This window comes from Amyelois transitella, chromosome 8 (genome assembly GCF_032362555.1).
Source record: "Amyelois transitella isolate CPQ chromosome 8, ilAmyTran1.1, whole genome shotgun sequence".
Lineage (NCBI taxonomy): Eukaryota > Metazoa > Arthropoda > Insecta > Lepidoptera > Pyralidae > Amyelois > Amyelois transitella.
The window spans coordinates 8,947,966-8,973,012 of NC_083511.1; the positions used below are offsets into that span (position 1 = coordinate 8,947,966).

At 33.6% G+C, this 25,047-nt stretch overlaps 3 protein-coding genes across 6 annotated transcripts; 2 read left to right on the forward strand and 1 right to left on the reverse strand.

The window, feature by feature from the left end:
• The first annotated feature begins 1,560 nt into the window (after positions 1 to 1,560).
• LOC106135260 (mucin-2) lies at positions 1,561 to 24,334 on the forward strand. Of its 2 annotated transcripts, none has more exons than XM_060945455.1 (4): positions 1,561 to 1,605; positions 18,937 to 19,038; positions 19,432 to 22,885; positions 23,219 to 24,334. In XM_060945455.1, exons 2-4 carry the CDS (start codon positions 18,965 to 18,967, stop codon positions 24,047 to 24,049), a joined length of 4,359 nt encoding a protein of 1,452 aa, XP_060801438.1. In that variant the 5' UTR covers positions 1,561 to 1,605; positions 18,937 to 18,964; the 3' UTR covers positions 24,050 to 24,334. The 2 variants fall into 2 exon arrangements, with proteins under 2 accessions (XP_060801438.1, XP_060801437.1); XM_060945454.1 differs by lacking the exon at positions 1,561 to 1,605 and adding an exon at positions 18,123 to 18,243.
• On the forward strand, positions 10,896 to 12,985 carry LOC132902011 (myb-related transcription factor, partner of profilin-like). 2 transcript variants are annotated; one of them, XM_060945540.1, is made up of 5 exons: positions 10,896 to 10,979; positions 11,165 to 11,235; positions 11,375 to 11,507; positions 11,845 to 12,027; positions 12,240 to 12,985. In XM_060945540.1, exons 2-5 carry the CDS (start codon positions 11,174 to 11,176, stop codon positions 12,342 to 12,344), a joined length of 483 nt encoding a protein of 160 aa, XP_060801523.1. In that variant the 5' UTR covers positions 10,896 to 10,979; positions 11,165 to 11,173; the 3' UTR covers positions 12,345 to 12,985. The 2 variants fall into 2 exon arrangements, with proteins under 2 accessions (XP_060801523.1, XP_060801524.1); XM_060945541.1 differs by having other exon boundaries at positions 10,939 to 10,957.
• Positions 12,553 to 14,863, reverse strand: LOC132902010 (putative nuclease HARBI1). Of its 2 annotated transcripts, XM_060945538.1 has the most exons (5): positions 14,252 to 14,863; positions 13,923 to 14,113; positions 13,698 to 13,830; positions 13,332 to 13,473; positions 12,553 to 12,911 (listed from the first exon to the last, which is right to left on the reverse strand). In XM_060945538.1, exons 1-3 carry the CDS (start codon positions 14,474 to 14,476, stop codon positions 13,713 to 13,715), a joined length of 534 nt encoding a protein of 177 aa, XP_060801521.1. In that variant the 5' UTR covers positions 14,477 to 14,863; the 3' UTR covers positions 12,553 to 12,911; positions 13,332 to 13,473; positions 13,698 to 13,712. The 2 variants fall into 2 exon arrangements, with proteins under 2 accessions (XP_060801521.1, XP_060801522.1); XM_060945539.1 differs by lacking the exon at positions 13,698 to 13,830 and having other exon boundaries at positions 12,773 to 12,911.
• Positions 24,335 to 25,047: the final 713 nt, after the last annotated feature.

Consider the following 25,047-nt stretch of genomic DNA (forward strand, 5'->3'; position numbering starts at 1 on the left):
TGTACATTTAAATTTCAAAACAAAAAAAAAATATTTGATATCGAAAAAAACTGTAGATCTACAGTTATAAATGTGGCTCCGGTTGGCTACACTGAACGAGCTTGCAATGATGAAGTGGATATGTTTATGTAGGGCACGATCGATGACAAATTTATTCAACACTTAGTGATGTGCACGGTTGAAGACGAGGTGATGCGTTAATTTGAAAGAATAAATAAAATGATTAAATATAAATGGGCCAAAAACACAGATTGACCCAGCCTCAAAGAAAGTTCAAGACTTGCGTTATATTCCTTTTTCTACTGCCGATTGTAGGGTACATTCTGCTCTCATTAGCATTTCTCGTTAATATTTTATACCTACTACTGTATGTACTAACACACAATAAATAACTTTTTGATGCTTCCCGTAATTTTCAATTGTAGAAAAGTCATTTATAATGAGGCAAACTATCGAGTATTTTATTATTTAATTATGTGTATTATAAATAACTTGTTAAAAAAGTACACATTTTAAAAAACTTCATAAATGCATGAGAAAGTAGAGTGAAATTTTTCGGAAAATTCTCGAGAGTACCTACTAAGTATAGCAAACAAAAGCCATAATTCAATTTCAGATTTATATAACCGTTCTCGTTGTTCGACTCGAGATGGTAGCTTAGAAATGTTCAGAGCAATCAATAAGTTGGCTCTTCACGTGAACAGCATATGTGAAGTTTGAGGAAATTTATGAGTTTGCATGACTTTGTTTACCATTCAGTCTTTCATTCATTTACATACTGACCAGATTGTAGCATAGAAAAATAAAGTGAGTAACAGCTGGGTTTCTTTCTGTGCAGATTTTAAACTTTTAAAAAGCCTTATAAACTTTTAATTCTAACAATAAGCTATCTTGCTAAACGTAGCCATTATGATTATTGGTTGTATGTACTTCCATATCTGTGAGAGATATATACGAGACAGATGTACAGAGACATATGTATCCTTGTTTAGGTGACGAGCCAGCAAACTATCGTTATCTTTCAATTTCAATTCCATCAATATACGCTAACCAGTAAAACTTTGCCTTTGATACTTGAGCTTACAATCTCGGTTTGCCCAGTGAGAGAAAAAGTCGTGTACAATTTATATTCCATAAAAGACCATAACATATGTCCGCATCACGCACTCGCCGCCACAGTTCACAGTTTCACTCAAGTAAATAATGATTCAAAAGTGGAGCGATTCCCCATCGCACGGGTCTAGTAACGTATTCCTTTTAAATTGGATGAGAAGGAAGAGAAATCGGGTTAAGCGTGCGGCGAGAGGCCAGACAATCGTCTGTGTAATGGTCAGCGCTACTAAATTAATTGCAAATACTATTGTAGTAGTTCATACTGATGTGGATTGATTTAATAGTAAAAGTTTTATGTGAACAAGAGCGTCCGTAACCACTGGTTAAAGAGGGATTTAAAAAAGATCTGCGTAGTCATGTAATAGAGGTAGGAGCAGACTACATCTTTCTCTCTAGTCACGATACTTCCATACTTATTTCTAACATTCGTTTTCTTTTATTTGCAGATAAGTTCTTCGATTCAATTACGTCTGCTTAAAATTTCTAGCACTGGTAAGGACTTTTTTTGTTATATTTTTGTTGTGTTCGTTGGTTTCTGTCTATCATCGTAAATTCCTGGAACACCTGTCGAACAATCTAAACCAGTGGATCAGAACTCTAAACAGAGTTTATTGAATATACTACAAGCTCAAACAACTTATCTGGTATAGAATGTAGTGAGGAAACGAAATAGTTACAAAGTTAACACACTATCTCACATAGTTAGAAATTACGAGTAATATGAAGCTAGAAGCTGTTAATTTTATTCTATTAATCCTTAATTTATTTTAATATGAGATTTAAGAGTTTAATACTTGAGTAATAATGTAATTTGTCCTCTCCACATGATAAAACCATTTAAGCATTCCTATCTTTTCCCTTATAACGCTGACACTCAATTTTGCACCGATCTTTCTCCTTCGACATCTACGTCAAAATATTTGCGAATGTGTAAAGTTTTTCATACATGTACAGATTTCATACATTAACAACGGAAGTTATAATGACAATCAGCGACCGTCGAAAAGTCAGATCTGTGTCTGTCAAAGTTTGACAATCCCGGGTGAATACGAACCAAGGTTTAGTATCGCAAGTATAAAGTTGGAGTCTTAAAATAGCAACACAAAGAGTTTCAAGTTTTGGCTTGGATTTCAAACTACTGTTGGTGCTAAAGTTTCTAGAATATGCCACTTTGTAGGTTCCTCGCAATGAAGATGGAGAAAAAGTTTTATGACAATTTTATACTAGTTGTTCTTTTTGAGTTAGAAGAAGTAGTGTTAATTATACTTTCCAGGGTATGAAATATTGCTTAAGCAATTATCCTACACCACTATAAAACAATATTTTTTTTATTTGTCATGATTTGAGCTACCAGATTTATCTTACTTTGAGCGTTAAGTGACAAATCGTGAAAAATGAGCAGTAATTGACTGATTGAAAGACAGTATAACCGAATCTTGCGTAGGAAGCTACAATTTACCATGTATATTCCAAGAAATGAAGGGAAGCACTCTGTCAGAGAAAACCTCCAAATTCCTTTGGGATCTGGAATCGGACGTGTCTTTTCGACTTACGTTAGTTAAAGGTAAATAATTTAATTAATACTAAATAGAAGCCAGATTTCATTTTCACTTCGGCTCTGTAGGAAAGAATTTGAAACATTGTTGCGAATTTAATAAAGAAAAGAATAGGATAGGATAAGATTAGACGTAAGAAGTTTTAGCGTTAATCAAAACAGACTGTAATAAAATGAAAGAAAGAGCAGTTAAAATATTATTGTAATAAAATATTACAGCGAGATCAGCGTTAAAACTACGAAGTATTGTTAAATTAAAAGCCCATTTACCGTTGAATTGTACGAAGATTAAATCTTGTTGTAAAATGAGAAAATTGGCTTTAAATTTTAACAGCCTTTAGTTGTTAGATTTTGGCTTTAACCAAGTAAGAAGCAGTGAATAGGGCTTTAAGAAGTAGAGAATAAAAGTATTACAAATAAATTTCGTCAATAATGTGTAGAATTATGTAACTTTAAACATAGGATACGTAATTAAAACTTAAACTTGATTGTTTCTAATAAAAACTTTAAAATCACGTTTCAGTTTTCAGCGGGTTGTAAAAACATCTTAGATCGTTCAGAAAAGACAGTTCTACCTATAGATATATCTAGGACGAGTCGTCGCAGCCAGGAAATTGCTCCCGTGCCAATAAGACAACTACATTACTGTCTGCACCCGCAGGAGCCTTTGAGACTGCTACGAGCATAGATATAGGTATAGCAAGATTCCGTCAATTCATGTATCGATATGGAAAGAAGCGGTTTTTCAACCAATTGTTTTGGCAAATAAAATATCTTGTAGTAGTGTAGGCTTGTAGTAAAAAGAATAAAGTGCCTTATATAAAGGGTATGTCTAGTGTACAGCTTCGCCCGCCTTGAAAAAAAAATCTTTATATTCCTGTTGTCATGGAAATTCTCAAAAAAAAAAACACCCTATGATTTGACGTCAGATAAATAATTTATTCACACAAAATTGTATCCAAGCGGTACTTACAGCAGTTTCGCAAAACAAAAAAGAAAAAAAAATCAAGAATATTTTAAGAGATGGATGGACAGCGTAAAGTAAATAATTGACGAGTGACATCGCAAGTGCCAGTAGTAATTGAAAAAAACTAACATTCTTTGCCGACCCCACGTAATGTGTGTGTGTGGGAATAGAAGAAGAAGCAAGCGGTTTCGCCGTGTAAACAGACAGATTTTCGCATTTAGTATACCTCCTACTCGTAGTTTGGTAGTATGGACAAAGAACATTTTTTTTTGTTGGAGCTAACATAAGCATTTCAGTATCTATAAAGTACATATGTTTCTATTTAGGTTAACGATGCCTAAAGAAACAGTTTCGGAAGTTATTCTTTTGTTATACTTTTGACACGCGATTTGTCACAAGAAATATGTTATACTCGAGTCTAGTTACTCGTAGATTTATGTCTGTGGCTCTGAGAGTTTCAGACTTACAGATATTTCAATAAATACTTTATACCATTGTGGGTTTTGAAAAAAAAGTAGATATATTTTAATATTTTCTTTACATTAAAATTTTGGAACGAATGCAGTGTAATTTTCCAGAATTTATGCCTATTCGAATCGGTTGCCATATTTATACAGCACAGTTGGTATTTTATTTAAGTACGGTTAAAAATAAAACAGGAAAAATTAAATTTTATGCTTATTTTCAATCGTGCCAATGCCTGGATAGTTAACGGTAAATTTTAAACAGCAACTCTGACTTTTTATGGTTGAATTATGTCGTAATTTACGCTAAGTAAATTCTCATCTATTTTTTACCATACTTATACATTTTGTACATAATACTTTTGTTTTTTTCTTCAAAATCCAAACAGAAATGTAAGAATATTGGGTCTTGGCCAAACTAGGTTCAAAATAACTGTTTCCTACTAAATGAATAATAAAGCAGCCTTCCTCTTGAAAGTTGCAATGTGTCTTCACTTCAGTTTGTTTTGTACTTAGCATTTCTCCCAAGCAAAGTTTGTAGAACCTTTCATCATAAAATAAAAAAAGTACAGAGGTGACATGACAAAATTTCACATTGAATTATATGTGCAACAAGGCTATTAAATCTTGGGATTATTCTTTAAATCGATGGGCTAGCAAGCTGTTACTATTTCAATTTCAATTCTATCAATATTATTAAAATTAATACAAATTTTACATAAATAAGTAATTTAACATAACATAAAGGCCACGTAAAGCTGTCTGCAACTGAAATTAAGATACTGACAGTAGATACGCCTGAAATACTCGTAAGAATGAAAAGTTTCGAATAATTTTTACCCATTATAAATTTTGGGATCAGTAGAGTCCACATATGTATTAAAATCAGTTAAGGTATTAATGTGAAAAGTCCTTTTAGTGTGTGTTATTCTTGTGTACTTACCTTTACTATTCCGTTTGGCAAGTTCAGTTGGCAGAGCGTACTATTATTATCTCCACGAAAAGTAAGGTTTTAAGTAATACAGGCAAGCAAGCAGGTGGCGGGCAGCAATTGGACTCTTACTGCCCAAAATAGAGAAGAATGGAAGGAGATGAAGGAGTCCTACATCAGAATGCTGATAGAAGAAGGCTAAGAAGAAGAAGAAGAAGTAATACAATATTATTTTTGTTTTATGATTTAAAACTTTACTACAGTGCGCCCGCGGCTCCGTTTGCCCTAAACAAACTTCCGGAAATCCTCGCTAAGTGCACCCCCAGACCATAAAATATGGAACCTAATTGCCTAATATCAGATCTCTAGACACAGGTGTTAGAGCAGTGAGTTTGTATGGCAAAGTTTTTTTTTGATAGATTACAAAAAATTGATATTGTTACATACATACATACATACATACATAAAATCACGCCTCTTTCCCGGAGGGGTAGGCAGAGACTACCTCTTTCCACTTGCCACGATCTCTGCATACTTCTTTCGCTTCGTCCACATTCATAACTCTCTTCATACAAGCTCGGCGGTTTCGGGTACTTTTGACCTGACCCTTTACCAGGACGTCCTTAATTTGATCAAGATACGTTCGTCTAGGTCTTCCCACTCCGACCTTTCCCTCCACACTCTCCTTGTATATCTGCTTAGTCAACCTGCTTTCATTGTTGTAAAATAGAAAAGCTTTTTCTTGCTTTATAGAAAAAAATTCCAAACACACTACATTTTGGGAAAATATTAAATATTTGTGCGACAGACTGTGTAGCTATTTGACACAGAGAACCTTTGATGTTCTGCTATTAATTAGGTCCTATTTTCTTTTTTTACACTATCTTAGACATACACAGGTAGGGATGGACTGGTCATATTCTATTCTGCCGGAAACCACATAGCGGAATGCACTTTCATATGCGTTCCATAATTATTGCCAACCATTCTATCTGTTACATCCGTGAGTACGTGACACTAAGAATAACTTCGACAATTTATAAAGATGAATAGGCGCCGCTGTCAGTTTGGTATTTTAATAATTTGGCCAAGTGTGAGTTGTATACGCATAGATAAAAATAATACATTTGTTAATAATCATCGGTGATTTTACTTTAGCGATAATGAAGAGTATGATATACTCTATATAACTAATTTATCCTCTTTCTGATCAAATTTATGTTAGGTATATTCATTTGGTTTGTATAAGCCTTGGAGTGTTATATATAGTCCACTTTTACTCTTTGCTGTCTTTAAGAAGAATATAATGCTACACATTACAATATAGTACTTATACCACTAAGGTAACAAAAAGCTAATTTGCGATATAAGAGGATTGGAGCATAGCTCGACAAAGGCCGTGTTTGCAGGCAAAAGCACCAACCTGCCGGAAGATGTTCCCTTTGTGTCGTTCGCTTCCGCAACTTAGTTTACGGCTATGGGTATTATTCCCGTAATTTCCTATAGTAATGTTAGTTACCAAATTCCACTAATTCACTCTTAATGTATTTATTAGAACAAACAAAAAAGTATGGATGAAGTAGAATGTGTAGTGTACTTTTTATTTAAAAATATAGATATACAGGAAAAGGGTTTTTTAGCCGGAAGTGTACGGATCTCTAGAAAGCGGTATTCAGTTGCGATTCAAATATGGCAAGAATGAATGCTATGAGAATAACTATAATTAAACATGTAGAAAAATTTGGCGCCACCAATGTCTTGGCGTGGTATTTTAATTTAAAAAGTGGTAATGTCAAATAAATCACCTTTACGCGGAGATTCGGCGCCAACACAGAGCAGTTAAGACCAGCCCGAGGGCCCGAATGCCATCTTACTTGCTCTGGGCGTTACCATTGTCACTTTGGTATTTTAAAAAGTTGTTTCAAATATGGCGGTGATGTCACAGAACGCTGGGGCAGTGGCCCAGCCCATTTCCCCACTTCCTACAGCTGTAGGTGTATAAATATGGTAAAGTCAACAAAATTGAAATGTGGGTCAGTTCAGACTTGTCATAAGCACACAGTGCAGTAGTTGTTGCTATGAGGAAGTTAAAATCTTCAACATTATAGGTAGTTTCTTTTTGTTTTTGCTCATAATGAGATTAGAAGTTATAAACTTTTAAGGCTTTAGGGAAATGTGTGCCTGTGTGTTAATTTTTGTTGCTAAGCAAATGACCAGTTATAATAGAATTTAAATCTAAATTCTTTTTATCAAGTTTTTATACATTTGATCGCGTAAACTGTGTCAAAGTCCTGATTAAAAATGAAATGCAATAAAAGGCAACATAAAATATATAAAAAATGAAGAAGTATAAAAATAATACGATCATTGTTTTGGAAAAATAAATATAAATTTGCTAAATACCTACCAGTTAATTCTCAATTTTGAAAGTTAAATTAGCGAAATGCAGCTGAGCTGAGTTTAGCGAGTTAATTTTGTATACTTTATCATGTTAAACATTATTTACATTGGTCGAGTATTTTGAGCAAGTTCTTTGTAGTGAGTATGACTTAAATTGGCTGTGATTGCAGCATTAAGTGTATGTTTTTGGTTGTATTTCTGAAATACGTAGCCAAAACAAAAATTCGAAATTGCAGTTTTTTTTAAGTTTAATAAGACTTTGGTATTTTATAATATGCTCTCTATGTCCAATAACTAATATATAGTCACGTCTATATCCCTTGCGGGGTAGACAGAGCCAACCGTATCCAAAGTAATGATAGAATTGAGATTCCATGTTTATAAGCCGCCCCCTTAGTTGCCTTTTAGGTTTCAATTAAATTTAGTTAGCTCGATTCAGCGTTTCATATTTTTTATTTGGCTATTGTCAATAAACAAAAAAGTTTACTACTAAATTAATTACTTAATACTCGTCCAAATCTCTCCACTAATCTGATTTAAGTGATACCGTTATGATAATTACCATAAGCACCGCGCAAATGCGACAGAGCGATTAATAATCGCCATTTTTTCCGCAAAAACGTTAGAAATGCCGCATCTACCTATAGTTCGTCGACCTTACTTTGCAAGGCTATAAAATAATGAAAGCATAGGAGTGCAACCTTTACTTAATTTATACATATACTTGCCACTTTCCACTTGTCACAATACAGGTATATTTAATATTTTAATAACAAGTTTTTCCCACAGTCCCTTTTCGTGAGAAATGTTAAAAATCATTCCTTATTGATTACCTCGATACTTCTAATGAAGTCGCACGCCAATCAGGCTTCTACGGCTATATCCGCTGTGTGTAAATTATTGTACACAGTATTAAATAATTTAAAAGGTATGTAAGTACCATCAGCAGCTTTCAACCATGTTATTCGTCATAACCATGCCTGTGGCATTAAATTATAGGTACATTTTAAAAAAGAGTATGTAAAAACATGCTTTTTGTGTAAACCAATTCATAAAGCGTTATTTCTGTATTTACAATTTTTTACACAAGCCAAGTAACGGCGTATAAGTTCACTTTCAGTACGACCGCCATTGGAATATGACATTGGCATTGAAATAAATGGACCATTAAACTGCGTTTTTTTTAATCTACATTTCTTTTTAATATCAGCTGGTTTTTGTAGTTAAGTGATGATAACGGTTGAGTCCATTATACCAGTCACCTAGAAGTTGAAGGAAGAAACGAGAAAAAAACAATTAGTGCTATTAAATTACTAGGGGGATTTCTACTTCCAGTCTTCTTATAGCTTTTTATAATAAAGATAAAACCGAATCCTCTTTATATAAGTACTATAAAATTTATGAAAGTGTATTCATAAATCACATTATCTGAAAATACTTTATTTCATTAATCAAAAGATAGTAACTATAAATTTTCATGTGACCTTTTTTCTTATGTTTTTTTGTCTTAAAAACTCGTTTAAAATTGATTATGGAAGCAATTTGTTAAAAAGGTACGATTGTTAAGAAAAATATATGAAAAACTTGGTATATTGTTTTTGGCACGTTTATAAAATAAAAATAGGTTGAATAATCGTCTTATTACGTTTCGTTTTAAAATACGAGACTAGGTTTAAGGACTAGGTAGATACACTACATGTCAAGAAAGAACTATTTATATCTTCCGTTGCTAATGGAATTATATATTTCTTTCTATGAGCTACAAAGTTCGAGATTTGTGAGTTTTCAAAAATTTGCTGCTAAGTTATTATATTTGGCTGACTCCAAACTGCCTACGAAAAAAATACACTAATCTTGTAATCTAGTTGATTTTTAATAATGGTTCAGTTAAATATGGAGTGGTTATTTTCTTTGTTGCCGGAACAAAGCAATATCTTGAAAAGAACAGTTCATTATCTCTTTTAAAGTTGTAAAGTTACACCAAGTTAGACTCGGATAAAACTTACGTTGAACTTTGACTCTTCATAGGAATATGTACTGTAGAATTATGGTAGCAAGTATTATTTTAGTTTGCAACAAAGTTGAGTTTAAGTTATGATTAGGTTGAATATTAGACCTTATTTGCCCCGGGGTAGCCCATCCTTTACTTGCGTTTACGACTAGCTTCGAGAATTGTAAAGATATTTCCAAACCCTTTGAGTACAATATTACCCTGATATTTATTGCGCAAAGACGATAAGTATTATTCATATTTTCTTAGAGATTTATTTTAAAGAGTAAAAATTAGTTGATGATAGATACAAGTAAAGGTTGGTATTTGTAAGAGAATTATCAAAATCAACAAAAACGATAACCTAACGTCATTCCATATTTTCCTTATCTAGTTTAAGATCCAAATCATTTAAATGATCGATAAAAGCCAAAAAATGTCGTCAAAACACAAAAAATGATTTCATAAACGATCATTGAAATCCTAATCAAACTAATTTCATAACAGTTGTGTGTTCACCAGTTATTAATTATCTAACAGCGCCGGCGCAGTGGAATGGTTTTGGTCTACTTCTCCGTTACATCATGGAGTCAATGTCATTACTCCCGTCGCGTGCAACCGTCTGGTTGATGATACGGCGCTAAGGAAATGACTACACTGGAGACTTCACAGTATAAAATGTTTACAGCGTAGATCAGTTTCTTTTATAATAAAGAGAAGGTAGGAGAAGTGTGATGTGCAGTTTAAAAAAATGGTTAATAATTATCTGCTTCAGGTCCAGTTTCAGAACCTGACTCTCAATTCTTTGCTCAAACTGATAATCAGCAGCTGCTGTGTGGTTTCTGACACTTTAGGAGACTAAGGGATACGCTTATTAACTTGGGATTCTTTTTGAATCTCATTTCCATTATTAAACCATACAGTTGAACATGTTCTTTCAGTATTATAAGTACGCTTATCAGAAATTCCTTCCCCGCGTCTTTGTTCCCAACAATACCTACAATTTAAGAGCAATCAAGGCAAGAGTGACCAAGCTCTAATAATGAGCTTGCGTGTACCTCTTTAGAGCACCTCCTTACCATCAGGCAGATTGACGTCACAATACTCAAATTTAAAAAAGGAAAAAAGTTTGCATTCTAAAATAAGTTGTACCACAACAAACTGTCTAACGGTCGCTCGCTTGTTGCCAATCGCCGGAGCGTGCGATTGTGGTAGCAGGTAGCGCCATACGCCGTACAACTGTCAAGTTTGTTCGTCACCTGGTAATTACCGGTAACGTTAATAGATTGTTTACTGTTACCTTTTGTGAGACCTGTGGGCTTAGACAATGTAGTATCGCTTCTTAACGAAACGATGTCGAAGTTCTTTTTCGTCTTAGAGATAACGATAAACATTTCCTAGCCAATGTAACGCAATTGTCGCGATCGTTGTGTCGAACAGATCGTTCGATAAACAAACGAATATTGGCTATGGTACCGAAAATTTAGCTGTCAGTGTCAAATTGGAACAAACAAAGCGGGATTATTCTAAAGTTTAAGTGAGTGTTTACTGTGAGTGTGGTGAGTCGTTTTTAATTGATATTATTAATTCTTGACGCTTTTTAATAATCTTATAGCAAAACTTTGATAGTGTTAAATTATTAGAGTGTTTTTACATAGTTTTTATGTAGATTTCTTCAAAATTAAATAGAATCATCGTGATTGTAACTGTTCAAAATAAATATAGTTATTTTTTTTATTTTTAGTGTTAAAGAATGGATTCTAGGGTAAGGGCAAGTCCCGAACAACTCTCAACTCTACTGGAGTATATGGAAAGGTAGGTAAATCCAAGTTATTTTCCATTTCTTTTAAATTCAATCGTACAAAACTTTGGTACCATTTCAATCGCTAATGTAAACAATGACGCGATAATAACAATGAAGCATTTGTGTATTGAACCGTTGCTTATGTTACAGTCATGGGGACCTGGCTAGGCCTGTTGCAGGGGCACAAGGTCGAGTACGGTCAGACCAATTATGGTCTGATCTTACTAATATATTAAATTCCGTTGGTGGTGGTGTCAACAAAACAACAGACAAGTGGAAAAAAGTAAGTAATGACTAGCAATTCTATTCCAATAGCCGTATTTGAAGAGTCTTTGTGATTATAAGTTCTTTCTATGGAAATTACTCAGATATTTAGTTATATTTAATAATCTTTTCTACATATTACATGCCAAGCAATTTGGATGTGGATCTGGTATAGATAAAGTCACAAGTTACAATCTGCTTTGATGTGCAAATCAAGCACCTAGAATATCATATATTATTATCACATATGTGCAAGAAGAGGTAACAGGGATGTTAGGAATTTTTCGGTCCAGTGGAGTTACCAATTTTCAACTTATGTGGTTGTATGCATACTTATGACTGATAATTCCAAAAAGGTATGGGCCGATTTAAAATCCAAGACTAAGAAAAAAGGTCTGACCTTGCGGCAACATGCCAGAGGGACTGGAGGTGGACCGGCTAGCCAGAAATCCTTGTCGCATTTGGAGGAAAGGGTTCTGGCTATTATCGGCCCAACAGCAGTGGAAGGACAAGACTCTATACAAGAGCTTGGATTTAGTGTATGTATTAACCTTATTTTACAGTACCTCATGTAACAAAATTATTAGCTAAAAATCAATACTAACTAGGTAAATCTTGTTGAATAAATATTGTACTTGAATATTAGAAATTAAAAATTTTAGCCATTACACATATATAATTAGATAAAACAGTATACTATTTAATTAAGTATCTACATATTCAATAAATATCACCATAATAACTTTTTCAGAGACCTCAATCTTCTGCACCTGCACCCTCTCAATCATCTGCAGTTGTTGCCCAAGAAGATGATCCAGTATATGTGGACTATGGTGGTGGTGTGGTTAAATATTAAAATAAGTAGATAAGTATATTGATAAGTTAAAAGACTGGATACTTATTAAAATTGTTATATTATTATTATTATTTTCTTTTTCATTTGATACTAACTTAAGAAAATATACTTAAGCTTAAATAAAATGAAACTATAAATTATATACAGACAGAATTATCTAGTCAGTAGAATGCTGCATTCTACTGACTAGATAATTTCACATAGCCCTTCCTCGAATTAACTTGTTTTGATTAGTGTTGGTTGTAGAGGTGTTATGCTGTATACTTTGATCTTCACTACCATCAAGAGCCTCAGCTGGCATATCTGTTGGAGCAGGTAGTTTAGCATGTATTGCAATATTATGCAATACACAACATGCGTTAATAATTCTGCTAGCCACGTAAGGCTGATAGTGAAGAACACGGTGTCAAAGCATACACCTCCAACGAGCCTTCAGTAATCCAAAACATCGTTCTATGCGAGATCTGGCTTGCACATGACGTCTGGTATATATTTCTTCTTGGGACCCTTGTTCAGCATCTAGTATAAGCGTCATCAACCAAGGTCGCTGTGGATATCCAGAATCCCCTGAAATTACATACTCAATAAATATTTTATCCTACTACTATTATAAAGGCGAAAGTTTGTATGGATGTTTGTTACTCTTTCACGCAAAAACTACTGAACCGATTACCATGAAATTTGGTATGTAGGTAGCTGAAGACCCAGAATAACACATAGGCTACTTTTTATCCCAGAATTCCCGCGGGATTGATAGGGTTTCCATGCGGACGAAGTCGCGGGCGGCCTCTAGTTCAAAATAAATTGAAGAACTATAATGTATACTTGGGTGGCAAACAATGAATACTAATTTAATTTAGTTGATTTCCAATAGTTTATAGAAGTAGATGTATTATTTAAATGAAATACTTTACATATGTTTATTCCATATAAGTTTTTTATCTATTATGGTTTGCAATGAAATATAAGAAAAAATGTCTTACATACCTAATAACCAAACATGTTCACCACTTTCATGAAGCCCTCGCATGAAAGTCTCTACATGACTAGCGGACCATATGTGGGAGTCATGTGTAGCACCACCAAATTTTGAATTGACATTAACTATTTTTAAATCGAAATCGCATATCTGGGGAAAAAATATACAAAACAATTTGTTTTGGGGATATAACAATTGATAAAAAGTTATATAATACTCAATCTGTGTGATTTGTCCCTATATATTTATTTACATGTGATACCTTTGACAGGTATATTCAGGCCATTTGAATTGAATTAACACTTTATTGCACAACATATAAAGAGTAGAATATTTAGGTGTTTTGATAATAAAAATTAAGTCTAGTTTCTTACCACTTGAACATTTAATTAATGATATCCTTTTCTATTAAAAAATGAATATTCATCCTCCTCTGGTCTTACTATAGCTATATGGGTACAATTAATGCACCCAATAATTCCAGGCAAATTATGTCTTATATGGAATCTGGAAATGTTAACAATTTTATAACAAATACTGGCTGTAGGCCTAGGTGACAAATATTAAGAAAGTTTTTATATCTTTATAATTACACTTACTTCTCTTTGATTAAAGATCTCTCATGTGGTGTTTGTGGAAACACTATCCACCTGCTGACCATCCAATTGTGATTTAAAGAATTCACAACCTCCCTGACACAGCGACTTGTAGTCCGCTGTGTCAAATATTGTCCCACACCTACAATTGTCTGGTATGACCCTGTGGCTAAAAAGCTTAGAGTACACAGCACCTGAAAAACAGTAATGTCTCTGCATACTCGTGTGGTTTTCTTTATAGGATTAGACTATAGAAATTTCTATAAGTATTCTAAGTTTAGAGATAAGTATACTTATTTCCCTATGAGGTTAATCCTTATGAAAGTTCTTACCTTCACTTCCAGGGAAATTTCATTGGATCCTTTCAATCCAGTATATCTTTTTAGTTCGTCGCATAATCGTCGAAAAGTTTTTTCATCAAGCCTGAAATGTTGTATAAACAACAATTCCGGCATATCTTCAATCGTTTCCATATGTCTTCTTGATGAAAATCGCCTTTGACGCCTCACCCAGGTATTCTCATTATGTGCAGCCCACAATAAACGTAAAGAATGCATTTTTATATAAATAAAACTGTATTAACGCAACGTAGCCCTTGTACACAAATCACAGCTGACTGTAATTTTCGGCCATTTTGTAGCGATATCGACAGCCCCCAAGCTTTCGTTATTATGGCGAACACATGTCGAATCGAACGATCGCTCCCGAAGAGAAAGCGAACGTCAAAAGTGCCGCTTGGCTACGCATTTGTATTGAAATAGGCGAATAAACAATTCGCTAATTGACGATTTCGTTTCGTTTTCGACATGAATGTAAACATTGTCTACCAATTTTGTTATCGATCTCGATCGATCACGTGATTTAGCGAAGGCTTATGTCATCCCATACATTTTTTTATTGCCGAACTTCGTCATCGTTTTCAAAATGTTACTTTGTCTAAGCCCCCTGATACGATTTAGCTGCTATGTGACACTTTGTCGATCGTCTCGTTCTCGTTGCGATAGGTTTCATGTAGGAATGTGAAAAAAAAATCGATTATGGAAAAAATCGATTAAAAATCGATTTTTTTTAAGTAAAAATCGATTTTTTTACGTGATTTTTTTAAAATTAATAATCGATTAAAAATCGATTTTTATAATCATACAATAAATGCACTCCGACATTACGTTTTTGTCTTCTGGCTTGGAGCCCGGAACGCGAACTGCCAAAGAATACTATCATAGCTCCATAATATTACATTAACGCCATTTTTGCATGCACGCACGCAGCACGCCACAGAAAGCTGTGCTCTTAAAACAGTTTAGATGATTAATTTACTTTATAGACGGCCTCTGTGGCGCAGCGGTAGTACGCTTGTCTGTGACACCTGAAGTCCTGAGGGCATGATGAGAAAAGAAGTTTTTCTGATTGGCTTGGATCTTGGATGTTTATCTATATAAGTATTTATTAAAAAATTATAGTATCGTTGAGTTAGCATCTCGTAACACAAGTCTCGAACTTATTTCGAGGCAAACTCAATCTGTGTAATTTGTCTCGTATACATTTATATTTATTTATTTATTTAATCAAACATTCTCTAGATGGAATTAGTTGATGAACAGTATTTTACCGACAATCGGTTGATATTTTATTCATTATTCGTTGCTGAAACTTAATTTTTGTCAAACTTGATTGTTAAAAACTTTAATTTGTGTTGATTATATAAGAACTTACTGTTTCTATTGTTTATTTTTAATGAATAAATCTATAGATATAATTTATATGGCGTTTATTTTGACATAAATTGAAAAATTAGGAAAAATCTATCAATATAATAAAATCGATTATTTTCTTAAGAAAAATCGATTATTTGTTAATCGATTTTTCATGCTTAAAAAATAAATCGATTATATAAAAATCGATTTTTTGTCAGCAATGTCACATCCCTAGTTTCATGTCTAGTTTTTTTTAATTTGTTGCCATAAACCATAAACTGACAAACTTGACCGTTAAAACGTTGCCATCATGAGATTCAATAATTTCACATTTTTGAAGTATACAGTGGAGAATGCTACATATATGAAACAGAAATATGGAAGAATACCTAATATTTGTCAAGTAAATTTCTCAACATGTCTTAATCATTCATTAGGTGAATTATTATATCCAAATTTTCAACGCGACGGAAGACTTTTATACTAGTCGTTCGCCGCGAACTTAAACCTCGCGAACTCTTTTATTTTTTACTTGGCCGATTATGATACTCTTTGAACTATAAAATATGATATATTATATATTCCATTGACAGATCCTACACACATTATAAATTTTATCACAATCGTACCAACAACGATTCGAATATTTTCGCATTACAAACATACATACGAAACATTTTCATAGATTATAAGTTTTATAGCAAAGAAACTTAATTATATCTTTACCTATTGTATGAGATAATTAGATTTCTTGGGGAGCTGTTTGGAAATAAAATATGACATAATATAAAACTGTTTAAACTTTGTCAGTTGATCCTATACTATTTTTCAATAAAAAAATCTGTTTTGGAATTGAAATCTATCGATCTAGATTTTTGCAATTTTATTGCACAAGGATTGATTTCAGTTAACCTTCTTATGAAAGTAAAGTTCGAATCTGAATAGGTAACTCTTTGAATACTAAAATGCGGGGTCTGACTTTGACAAAATTTTGGATTGTAACTGATTACGTTACCAAAGATATTATTGAGAAACTTGATTCGTAATTTCAACTTTATTTGTTGTTAAAAAAACAGGTAAAGCTGCTCTCGATCTCGATAGATTTATATCTCGGCGGCTTAAGTTAAACATTTTGATCTGATTGTACATGTAAAATGACAATGATAAGAATACTTTGATACTGGATGTTTGAAAACGTTATATACCCATGAAGATAATTTTGTAGAAGATACAGTAATTTAGGGTTTAAGTTCAGTATGTTAGTAAACTTACACAGTAAACTTCTTTGTGCTAAATGAGTTAAACTATGTCGGACAGTTGTATTCAGATACTAAATTATGCAGTTTCCAAGCCCAGAAATGTCAAGTTACTGTGTACACTAGACGGCTTGTTCGACCAGAAACCAGTAGTAAACTTCTAAAGCACACAGTTTTGAACGTTAAGATCGCTGGCACAGATGATAAACAATAGGTAAGATACGGCGTTTTCTCAAGTGTTTAAATAGAGTGTGTCCTAGTAAACTTAATAAAAAATATCAACAATAAAGTGTGGCAACTTATAAGAGTCGTTGAAGATCCATTTTATTAAGTTAGGAAAAAACATTTCGATGCTTTCGATTTTTTTTTTAATTTTTAAGATTTAAATTTTTTTCATGTTAAGGTTTAGTTTTTTCTTATTAACTATTATACAATATGGAGTAATAAAACATATTTATCTCATAATGTGGAATCATGACATGACAAGTACAGATAGAAATAGAATCAGTTACTTGTGCTTAAGACGCATAAACAATATTATGACCGTTGGGCTTATTTCCACGGACCCACGAAGGTATAATCTCGTCTTTTGTTTTCTTCATTGCAGCAATCTAATCCACACAGAAAACTTTCTGCAGTGTTGTTGGCTGAGAACTCGATATTAAACACCGTTATGTACCCACGCCTCGGGGGCACCATTCAAAGAAAGTATAAACAAAACATTAATTTACACCTTCGTATCTGTGGGATTGACGTTTTAATTTGCCGTTTACTTCGATTCGTTCACAAAAACTGCTGTTACCTTATTGCTTTTATTTATCTTTGTTTATTTAACCATACAGGCAACTGAGTATGAAGAGTCATATTTACATAAATAAGATTCAAACATTTAACTATATAAGATTCTACGCTTATCAATTTATAAAACAATCTTCCTTTATCTGTTTTATTATAACAACTGTATTGCAATTTATGTAATGCAGTTACTATCCATTCAAAATTCTTTATTAGCTTGAATGAAAATTGTAGATATATACAAAGTAGCTTTGATTTACAAAGAGGCAATAAGGGGCCTTATGAATTAAAACCTGATTCTTCCGAAGAAGTACAAGACTCGAGCGAATGTCCACATGTCTGGAGCGCAAAATTTTCGCGGTCAATTTTGAGTTGACAGCTTGATATATGATCTGTGTTTTTATGCCGTCACCGTCATGGCCCTCAATGCGCTTGTCATAATGTTATATATTGCCTTACATAAGTCATATATCACCATTAAAGTTTACTGACCCCCATAAATATCTCAGTTGGCGTCAGGTGTCCCAGATTTTTGTCGGCAAACAACTTGTCAAACACAACGGAACCGCACACTTCGCAGTATGGGGCCGATGAAATGAATCTTGACACTTTTAAATCAATCATACATTTATAATGTGTATAAATAAATATAAATATTACAACTATAAGATTAGTGTTAATAAAAACACTAATCTTATAGTTGTATTATTAATCACTATTTTAATCTCAAGTCCATCATGAAGCCATACAGCTAAATGTGGCCTTTCATTCTTTTCGAGACTGTTGGCTCTGTCTAGTAAGGGATATGGACATGACTTTATGTATGTATGTATCATTAAGAAAGCGAGTGTTCTAAACAAAGTAAAAACATGGGCCACAGAGCCGATAAGAAACTAGCAGATCTAGTTTACGCGACAATGACCGTGGCTCTTGTAGAACAGGTCTATTTTGCTAGAGTTTATCGTTATGTTTACAGTTTAATTTGATCAGTATAACGTGACGTTTATTATGTCAATTGTTTTGCTTTCTTTTTACTTAATGTGATGATTTGTTTTGCCTTTTGAACAAATTTTGTAGTTATTATAGGTATTTACTTAAATTATAATTTTCATTTATTCATCACAATTTATTCAAACACGTCATCGCTTGCGAGGTAGACAGAGCCAACAGTGATTATTAGCTATTTTTCAGTATTTATCGGCACGGTAAAAAGCATTTATTTAATTTAATTAATACTCTCCATGTTACAAAGATATTTTAATACGGTTTCAGATACACAAGCATTGCATGGGAGGGCAAGATGCGCGCGCCGCCGTATTTGTTGCTCGTCGTCGCTTGCGCAGTGGCCAGTGAGACTAGTGTCAATGAAGAAAGGTGGGTTTAAAATCTTACAATCATTCCTATCACATCTTTTTCAATTAGGGGTTAAAGTGTTAATAGTCACAATACAACGCCACATTCAGCTTAATTAAAACAGTCGTTGTTATGCTCATACAAAGTACAAGGTACGAGACGTAGTCGTCAAATGTGGCTTGATTTAAAAAATAAAAACTGTTATTACTATTTTATGCCTATACCTCATTACGAGTAATAAATAGGATAAAGGTACATAAATGCCCAGTTTTAGTGTATGTTGCCTGTTACTCACTCAATTTTGACTTAAGAAATTCTTATAAAATTTTATATAAATTAAATATTTCTCTTCCTAATTAAATTATTAGAATATTTTATGTAATCAAATTAAATCTGCTTTTTATAATGTTTCAGAGGTTCCAAATTGCCCTATGTTGCCGATGCATTGGGAAATGAATTGCCTCGACCGTCGAGCCTCCCTGCGACTGTTGGAAGCCCAGTGAATCTTCTTACACCGGACAGATACGAATTCTATACTTTTGACGAATCTGGAGAGCTAGTGAAGAGGCTCATGACATTGGAAGAAATACAAGCTATAGTCGCAGCAGGTGAAGAAGCAGAAGGCTTGGTTACTTTTGCTAATGACAATCAACCAACCATTGCTTTTAACTTCAGCCAACCACCATACAACAAAGTTCACAATGTCGTCACAAACGTACAAAATGTTCTCAAAGCTCAAATGGAAGCCCACAAAAATAAACCCAATTTTCAGCCCACTTTAGATACACCAGATGTTTCAGATTCTTGGAGTCTCATTTTACCATCCATATTTGGCAACACAGGTGGTGATATCGGACCTGACAAAATACATAACACTGGAACATTCACAACGCCAGAGACTGAAACTATTGAATTAGATCATTCTAATAATTTAGACTATTCATTGAGCAAAGAAGACAGTAATCATATTCTTACAAGTTCTAGCACAGCACCAGAGGACGAAGAGAAATCAGACGAAGTGCTTGTTACTGAAAAAATTACGAATACTAAAACACAATTTAAAAATGAAGCTATAACAACTACTTCTACAACTAAAACTACTACAACTTCAACCACACTAAAACCAGTCTACGTTAAACCAACAACTACAACCACAAAAAAACCAACAACTACAAGAAAGTTGACCACTGTACCACGACCTCTAACAACAACAACTCGGCCGACGGTAACATCAAGTACTCCTAAAATAAAAATTACAACTAGATCACCAAGTGTTACGAAAACACCTACTTCGACAAAAGTATCAATTACAACAAGAGTACCAAGTACAACAAAAGTATATAGTACAACCAAAGTGCAGAGTACAAGTAATATTACTGATACAGATAAAGCGCAGACCACGAATAGTAAACTTAGTACTACTCAAACAAGACCAGCTACTGTAACAGCTACTACAAATAAAATAAAGACAACTACTAATAAACCTACCACTTCAACGCAACGATTGCAAACTACTACAACTACAATGAAACCAAAAATTACAACTACTGTTAAGCCAATTACTACAACACCTGCAAGAATTGCCACGACGACCCTAAAACCAACTATTACACAAAAAATAACAGATAATATTCCCACATCTAATCTAATTAATTCAGAATATCCTTCAACTGAATCTACGACGATAAAATATGAGAAAATAAGTACATTTATTCCTGTATCTACATTTTCATATATAACAGAGAAGACTTTGTCAAAGCAAACACAGAGTGCACCAGTAGAAATTACTGCTAATACGAATGAAATGTCATTCCCTAATAACACGACTCCTGTATCAGAAACAAAGTTTAGTTTTACTACACCGCCCACAAGTAACTTCATTTTCATTTTGCCTTCTACACAGATGCCAGACAGTGAAACTGAAAGCGATAAAATAAATTCAACTACAATAACTACCCAATCTGTTTCCCCATCTACCACAGCCTCTTCAACAATGCTTTTGTCTAGTGAAAAGATTTTTGTACATCAACAAACGACAGATAATCCAAGCTCTGGAGACGAGTCAAGCATACCATTATTTGATGTTGCTCAAAGTATTAGTCAAATAGCTTCAGATCTGGGGCAAAATTATAGACCTATTCCAACGTCTAGTAACTTGTTAGATAAAACAAAAATAAGTAGCGTTGATTTAGAAAGTAAAGAAAATTTTGAAATTGATATACCCAATGACTCAACAAACGTTACAAACGCGGTAACTTCGCATATTACAACTAATAATATTGATAATTTTGTGAAAATTTCTACTTTAGATCCCCATGCGTCAAATGCAAAAAAGGAGCCAGAAGAATCCGTGATTCAAAATAGAAACGAAAATATTACAGATAAAACTGAATTGACAACTGTAACAGCCACTGAAAAACCTACGACAGATCCATTTTTATCAGAATCAATGAGTGACTTATTGTCTCAAGTGGTAGATGATAGTATACAAAAAACTATTACTACGTCAGAGAAAAATAAAAATGAAGAAGTAATAATTTCTACTGTAGCTCCAAAAATAGATGAAACAACAACTGATATATCAATTGTTAGTACTACTAACGTTATACAAGTAGAAACAGAAAAAGAAACTAGTGGTCCGGTTCAGAATTTGAACATAACATATGTAGAAAAACCTAACAAAATAAATGACACAATTATTGGAAATCAAGAAAATGTTGAGAGTGTTACAAAAGTTATAGTTAGTAATGTTTCCACTGAGAGCACAATAGATAAAATTAAAAATGATTTACATATTTCGGAACCAAGTGATATCAAAAATGTATCAATGACTGGTCCAAAAAATTCAAGCTTAGAAAATGACAACAATAAAAGTGAAATCACATCTACTTCAAAAGTTGCCCTGATTGAAAAACAAACGGAAAGCAATAAAAAGATATTTACTACTGACTCACCGTTTAACGTAAAATTTGTGACAATACCTTCAATATCAGGAGAGACAGTAGAAACTTCTACACATGCGGAACCTGTTCGAAATAAGTTTGAGACATCTAGTTATATTAACAAATTAAATAAAGAAAAGATAAAATTACCTGAACTCCTACCTAAAATTGATGATTTTAAAAAGAAAATTCAGAAAGTTAACATAGATGATAAAGAACTAGCCGCAGAACGTAATAATTCATGGAAACTTATTCCAACAGTTACTCCTCCTAAAAGTAATGACATCTCAAAAGATAAAGTAAAGGATCATCCTGCAGAAAATAATTCCCATAAAGACATAGTGCTGGAATTTTCAAAAGAAAACCAAGGCTTAGCAGTAACTACAAAAGATTTAGGAGAAGATATTGCTCAATTTACTGAATTGTGCAATGAATTAGCTTTTAGGTATTGGAACACAATTGTTGGAAATATAGATAAAAAAAGAAGTTTTGTTCTGTCACCATATTCTATAACATCAATGTTGGCTATGATGTTCATGGGAGCGAGAGGTGCCACATCCGGAGAAATGAATGAAGTATTGAAACTTGATGATATGGTGACTTTTAATCCTCACTTTACACTCAAAAATATATCGGACTCTATAGAAACTTCTCCCGAGTCTGGTATCAGTGTTTCAGCATTTATAAGAGAACTATATAGCGACAAAAATAAAGGAAAAGTTCTGAGATTTTACAAAGAAAGGGCTCAACAATTTTACAACGGACATGTGGAAGAGATCGATTTCAAATTGATCGGAGACAAGATAAGAAGAAGAACTAATTTGCTCGTGAAAAGATATACTTGGGGCAAAATGTCAGAATATATCAAGACTAGTACCATCAATATGCAACCTCCATTAGCAGCATTTTCTGCAAATATATTTGAGGTAATTTTTATGATAAATTATTTTCTTTTGCACCCTCCCAATATTGTTTAAAAACTCTTACTTAGTTATCCTAGAAAGTTTACATATAAAGAAAGTATACCAAACAAAAAGAAGCATGAAATATGAGCAAGCGTCCCGTTGATTTTCGTTTCTTCCTCTTTCTTCAGTCTTGTTCGGACACTTTTGGAAAAAAAAGGAATGAAATTAGAATTTAAGAAATTTTTATCCTTTGTCGATCTCTGAGCTAGAGATCCTAAATGCAATACGTAAATAAAGTTAAAGTTAGTTCTACGAAACGTTGTATCATCTTATATATTTAATTTTTCGTTTCAGACGGATTGTTCAGGATCATCAGTTGAAGGCAGAGACGGAGAAATGTATTTTGTCGTATCACCAAATGTTCGTCAAAGACGATTGGTTCCGGTACCAGCTGTTGTCTACAGAAGCGGATTCTTAGCCGGCTATGACCCAGTCCTTGATGCTACAGCTGCTGCTTTGGGCAATACTGACTCCATTGTCAGCACTTTATTCCTCATGCCTGGACAACAAGGAAATGTTGTCCACTCTGAAGATTTAGAAGCCTTAGAAAAACGAATATTGGATGCTAATCCGTCAACTCCAGCATGGAATCGTTTACTGCGCACGCTCCTTCCACGAATTGGTTTAGAATTACAGATACCAAGATTTTCCCATAAATCTATGTTCAATGTTTCATCAACACTTAGAAAAATGGGGTTAAAAGATCTATTCGATCAAGAACATGCTGATTTAGGTGGTCTTATTGGACCGTCGAAAGATCTTTATTTGTCGGATATGATTCAGTCAACGACATTTGTCACATGTGGTGAAGGAATAGTAGCAGATCAACACCACATAGAGGAGTACCCTGAGACACTGGAACCGGTATCCAGGCGGCGGTCGTCACGATGGGCGCATGACTGGGATGAGCCCCGTGATTACCAGAGGGCTTTCCATGATCCACACGATGTTGGAGACGCTATGCATTTGCCATTACACCTCAGGCCAAGACAAGCTCGATTGCCATCAAGAAATGCACAACCAGCGCGTTTAAAATTCGACCGACCATTTTTGTACTTCGTCAGACACAATCCATCAGGCATGATCCTGTACGTTGGACGATACAATCCACGGCTATTGCCTTGAAATTAATTCAAAAGACTGTTTAATTAGTGTAATTAATTCCTAAAAGGAATGTGATAAGGGATATACTGGCGCGAGTGATATTGATGATTGTGTAAATTCATGAGAGTTTACGTGACAGTATTATGTTTAAGAATATTGGTACAGTAACATTCTTATAGGTAGGTATACAAGCGTAACCGAATGTAGAACTCGTACCTATATCTTAATTACAATGTGTGTACAAAAAATAAAATAGTTTATCATTGCTGAATGTCTGCGTAGTTTGTATGTTATTAAATACATAGTTTGTAGGATAAATTGGTTTTGAGAAGCATTGTCTTCTCATAATAGGAAATTAGAATAAATTTGATGTTTTTGTAAAAGAGGATTTTATTTTATTTTCTTATATAAAATTCTCGACAATCTTCATAAAATGCCTTCTGTTTCAGACACAGGTCAGTATTTTTGACTACAGGACAATCCTGAAATCAAAATAATAGGGTTGATATGAATAAGCCGAATATTAAGTAAGCAGATAAAAACCAGCTGAATTATCAATATTGTTTAAAATGTTTTACTGAAAATGTAATAACATACATATATTATATTACAGTATATAAAAAATATACTCTTGTGGGGAAGATAGAATAACCAAGTCTTGAAAAGACTGAAGGGCACGTTCAGCTCTATGACTTAAAAATGGAACTAAAATTCAAATATCGACAGGTTGCTAGCCTACAAGAAAAACCCAAATGAATTAGCATATTCTTTAGAAGCCTTTTACGACATCTTTGGGAAGCATATGGAGCGAATATATTAAGAGATTTTTATGGCACTGTGAATGAAATAACGTTAAATGTAATAAAAGTCAGTTTTATAGTTACGGGATAGCATTTCTTTCCATATCTATATATATAAAAGAAAGTCGTGTTAGTTACACCACTTATAACTCAAGAACGACAGAACAGATTTGGCTGAAAAATGGTAGGGAGGTAGCTTAGAGCCAGGAGACGGACATA

Coding starts and splice junctions, on each gene's coding strand:
- LOC106135260 (XM_060945455.1), top strand. CDS start 18,965: ATGCGCGCGCCGCCGTATTTGTTGCTCGTCGTCGCTTGCGCAGTGGCC. Junction 19,039..19,431: donor ACTAGTGTCAATGAAGAAAG/GTGGGTTTAAAA, acceptor ATAATGTTTCAG/AGGTTCCAAATTGCCCTATG. Junction 22,886..23,218: donor TTTCTGCAAATATATTTGAG/GTAATTTTTATG, acceptor TTTTCGTTTCAG/ACGGATTGTTCAGGATCATC.
- LOC132902010 (XM_060945538.1), bottom strand. CDS start 14,476: ATGCATTCTTTACGTTTATTGTGGGCTGCACATAATGAGAATACCTGG. Junction 14,114..14,251: donor AAATTTCCCTGGAAGTGAAG/GTAAGAACTTTC, acceptor ACTGTTTTTCAG/GTGCTGTGTACTCTAAGCTT. Junction 13,831..13,922: donor AGATCTTTAATCAAAGAGAA/GTAAGTGTAATT, acceptor TAACATTTCCAG/ATTCCATATAAGACATAATT.
- LOC132902011 (XM_060945540.1), top strand. CDS start 11,174: ATGGATTCTAGGGTAAGGGCAAGTCCCGAACAACTCTCAACTCTACTG. Junction 11,236..11,374: donor CTACTGGAGTATATGGAAAG/GTAGGTAAATCC, acceptor CTTATGTTACAG/TCATGGGGACCTGGCTAGGC. Junction 11,508..11,844: donor CAACAGACAAGTGGAAAAAA/GTAAGTAATGAC, acceptor AATTCCAAAAAG/GTATGGGCCGATTTAAAATC.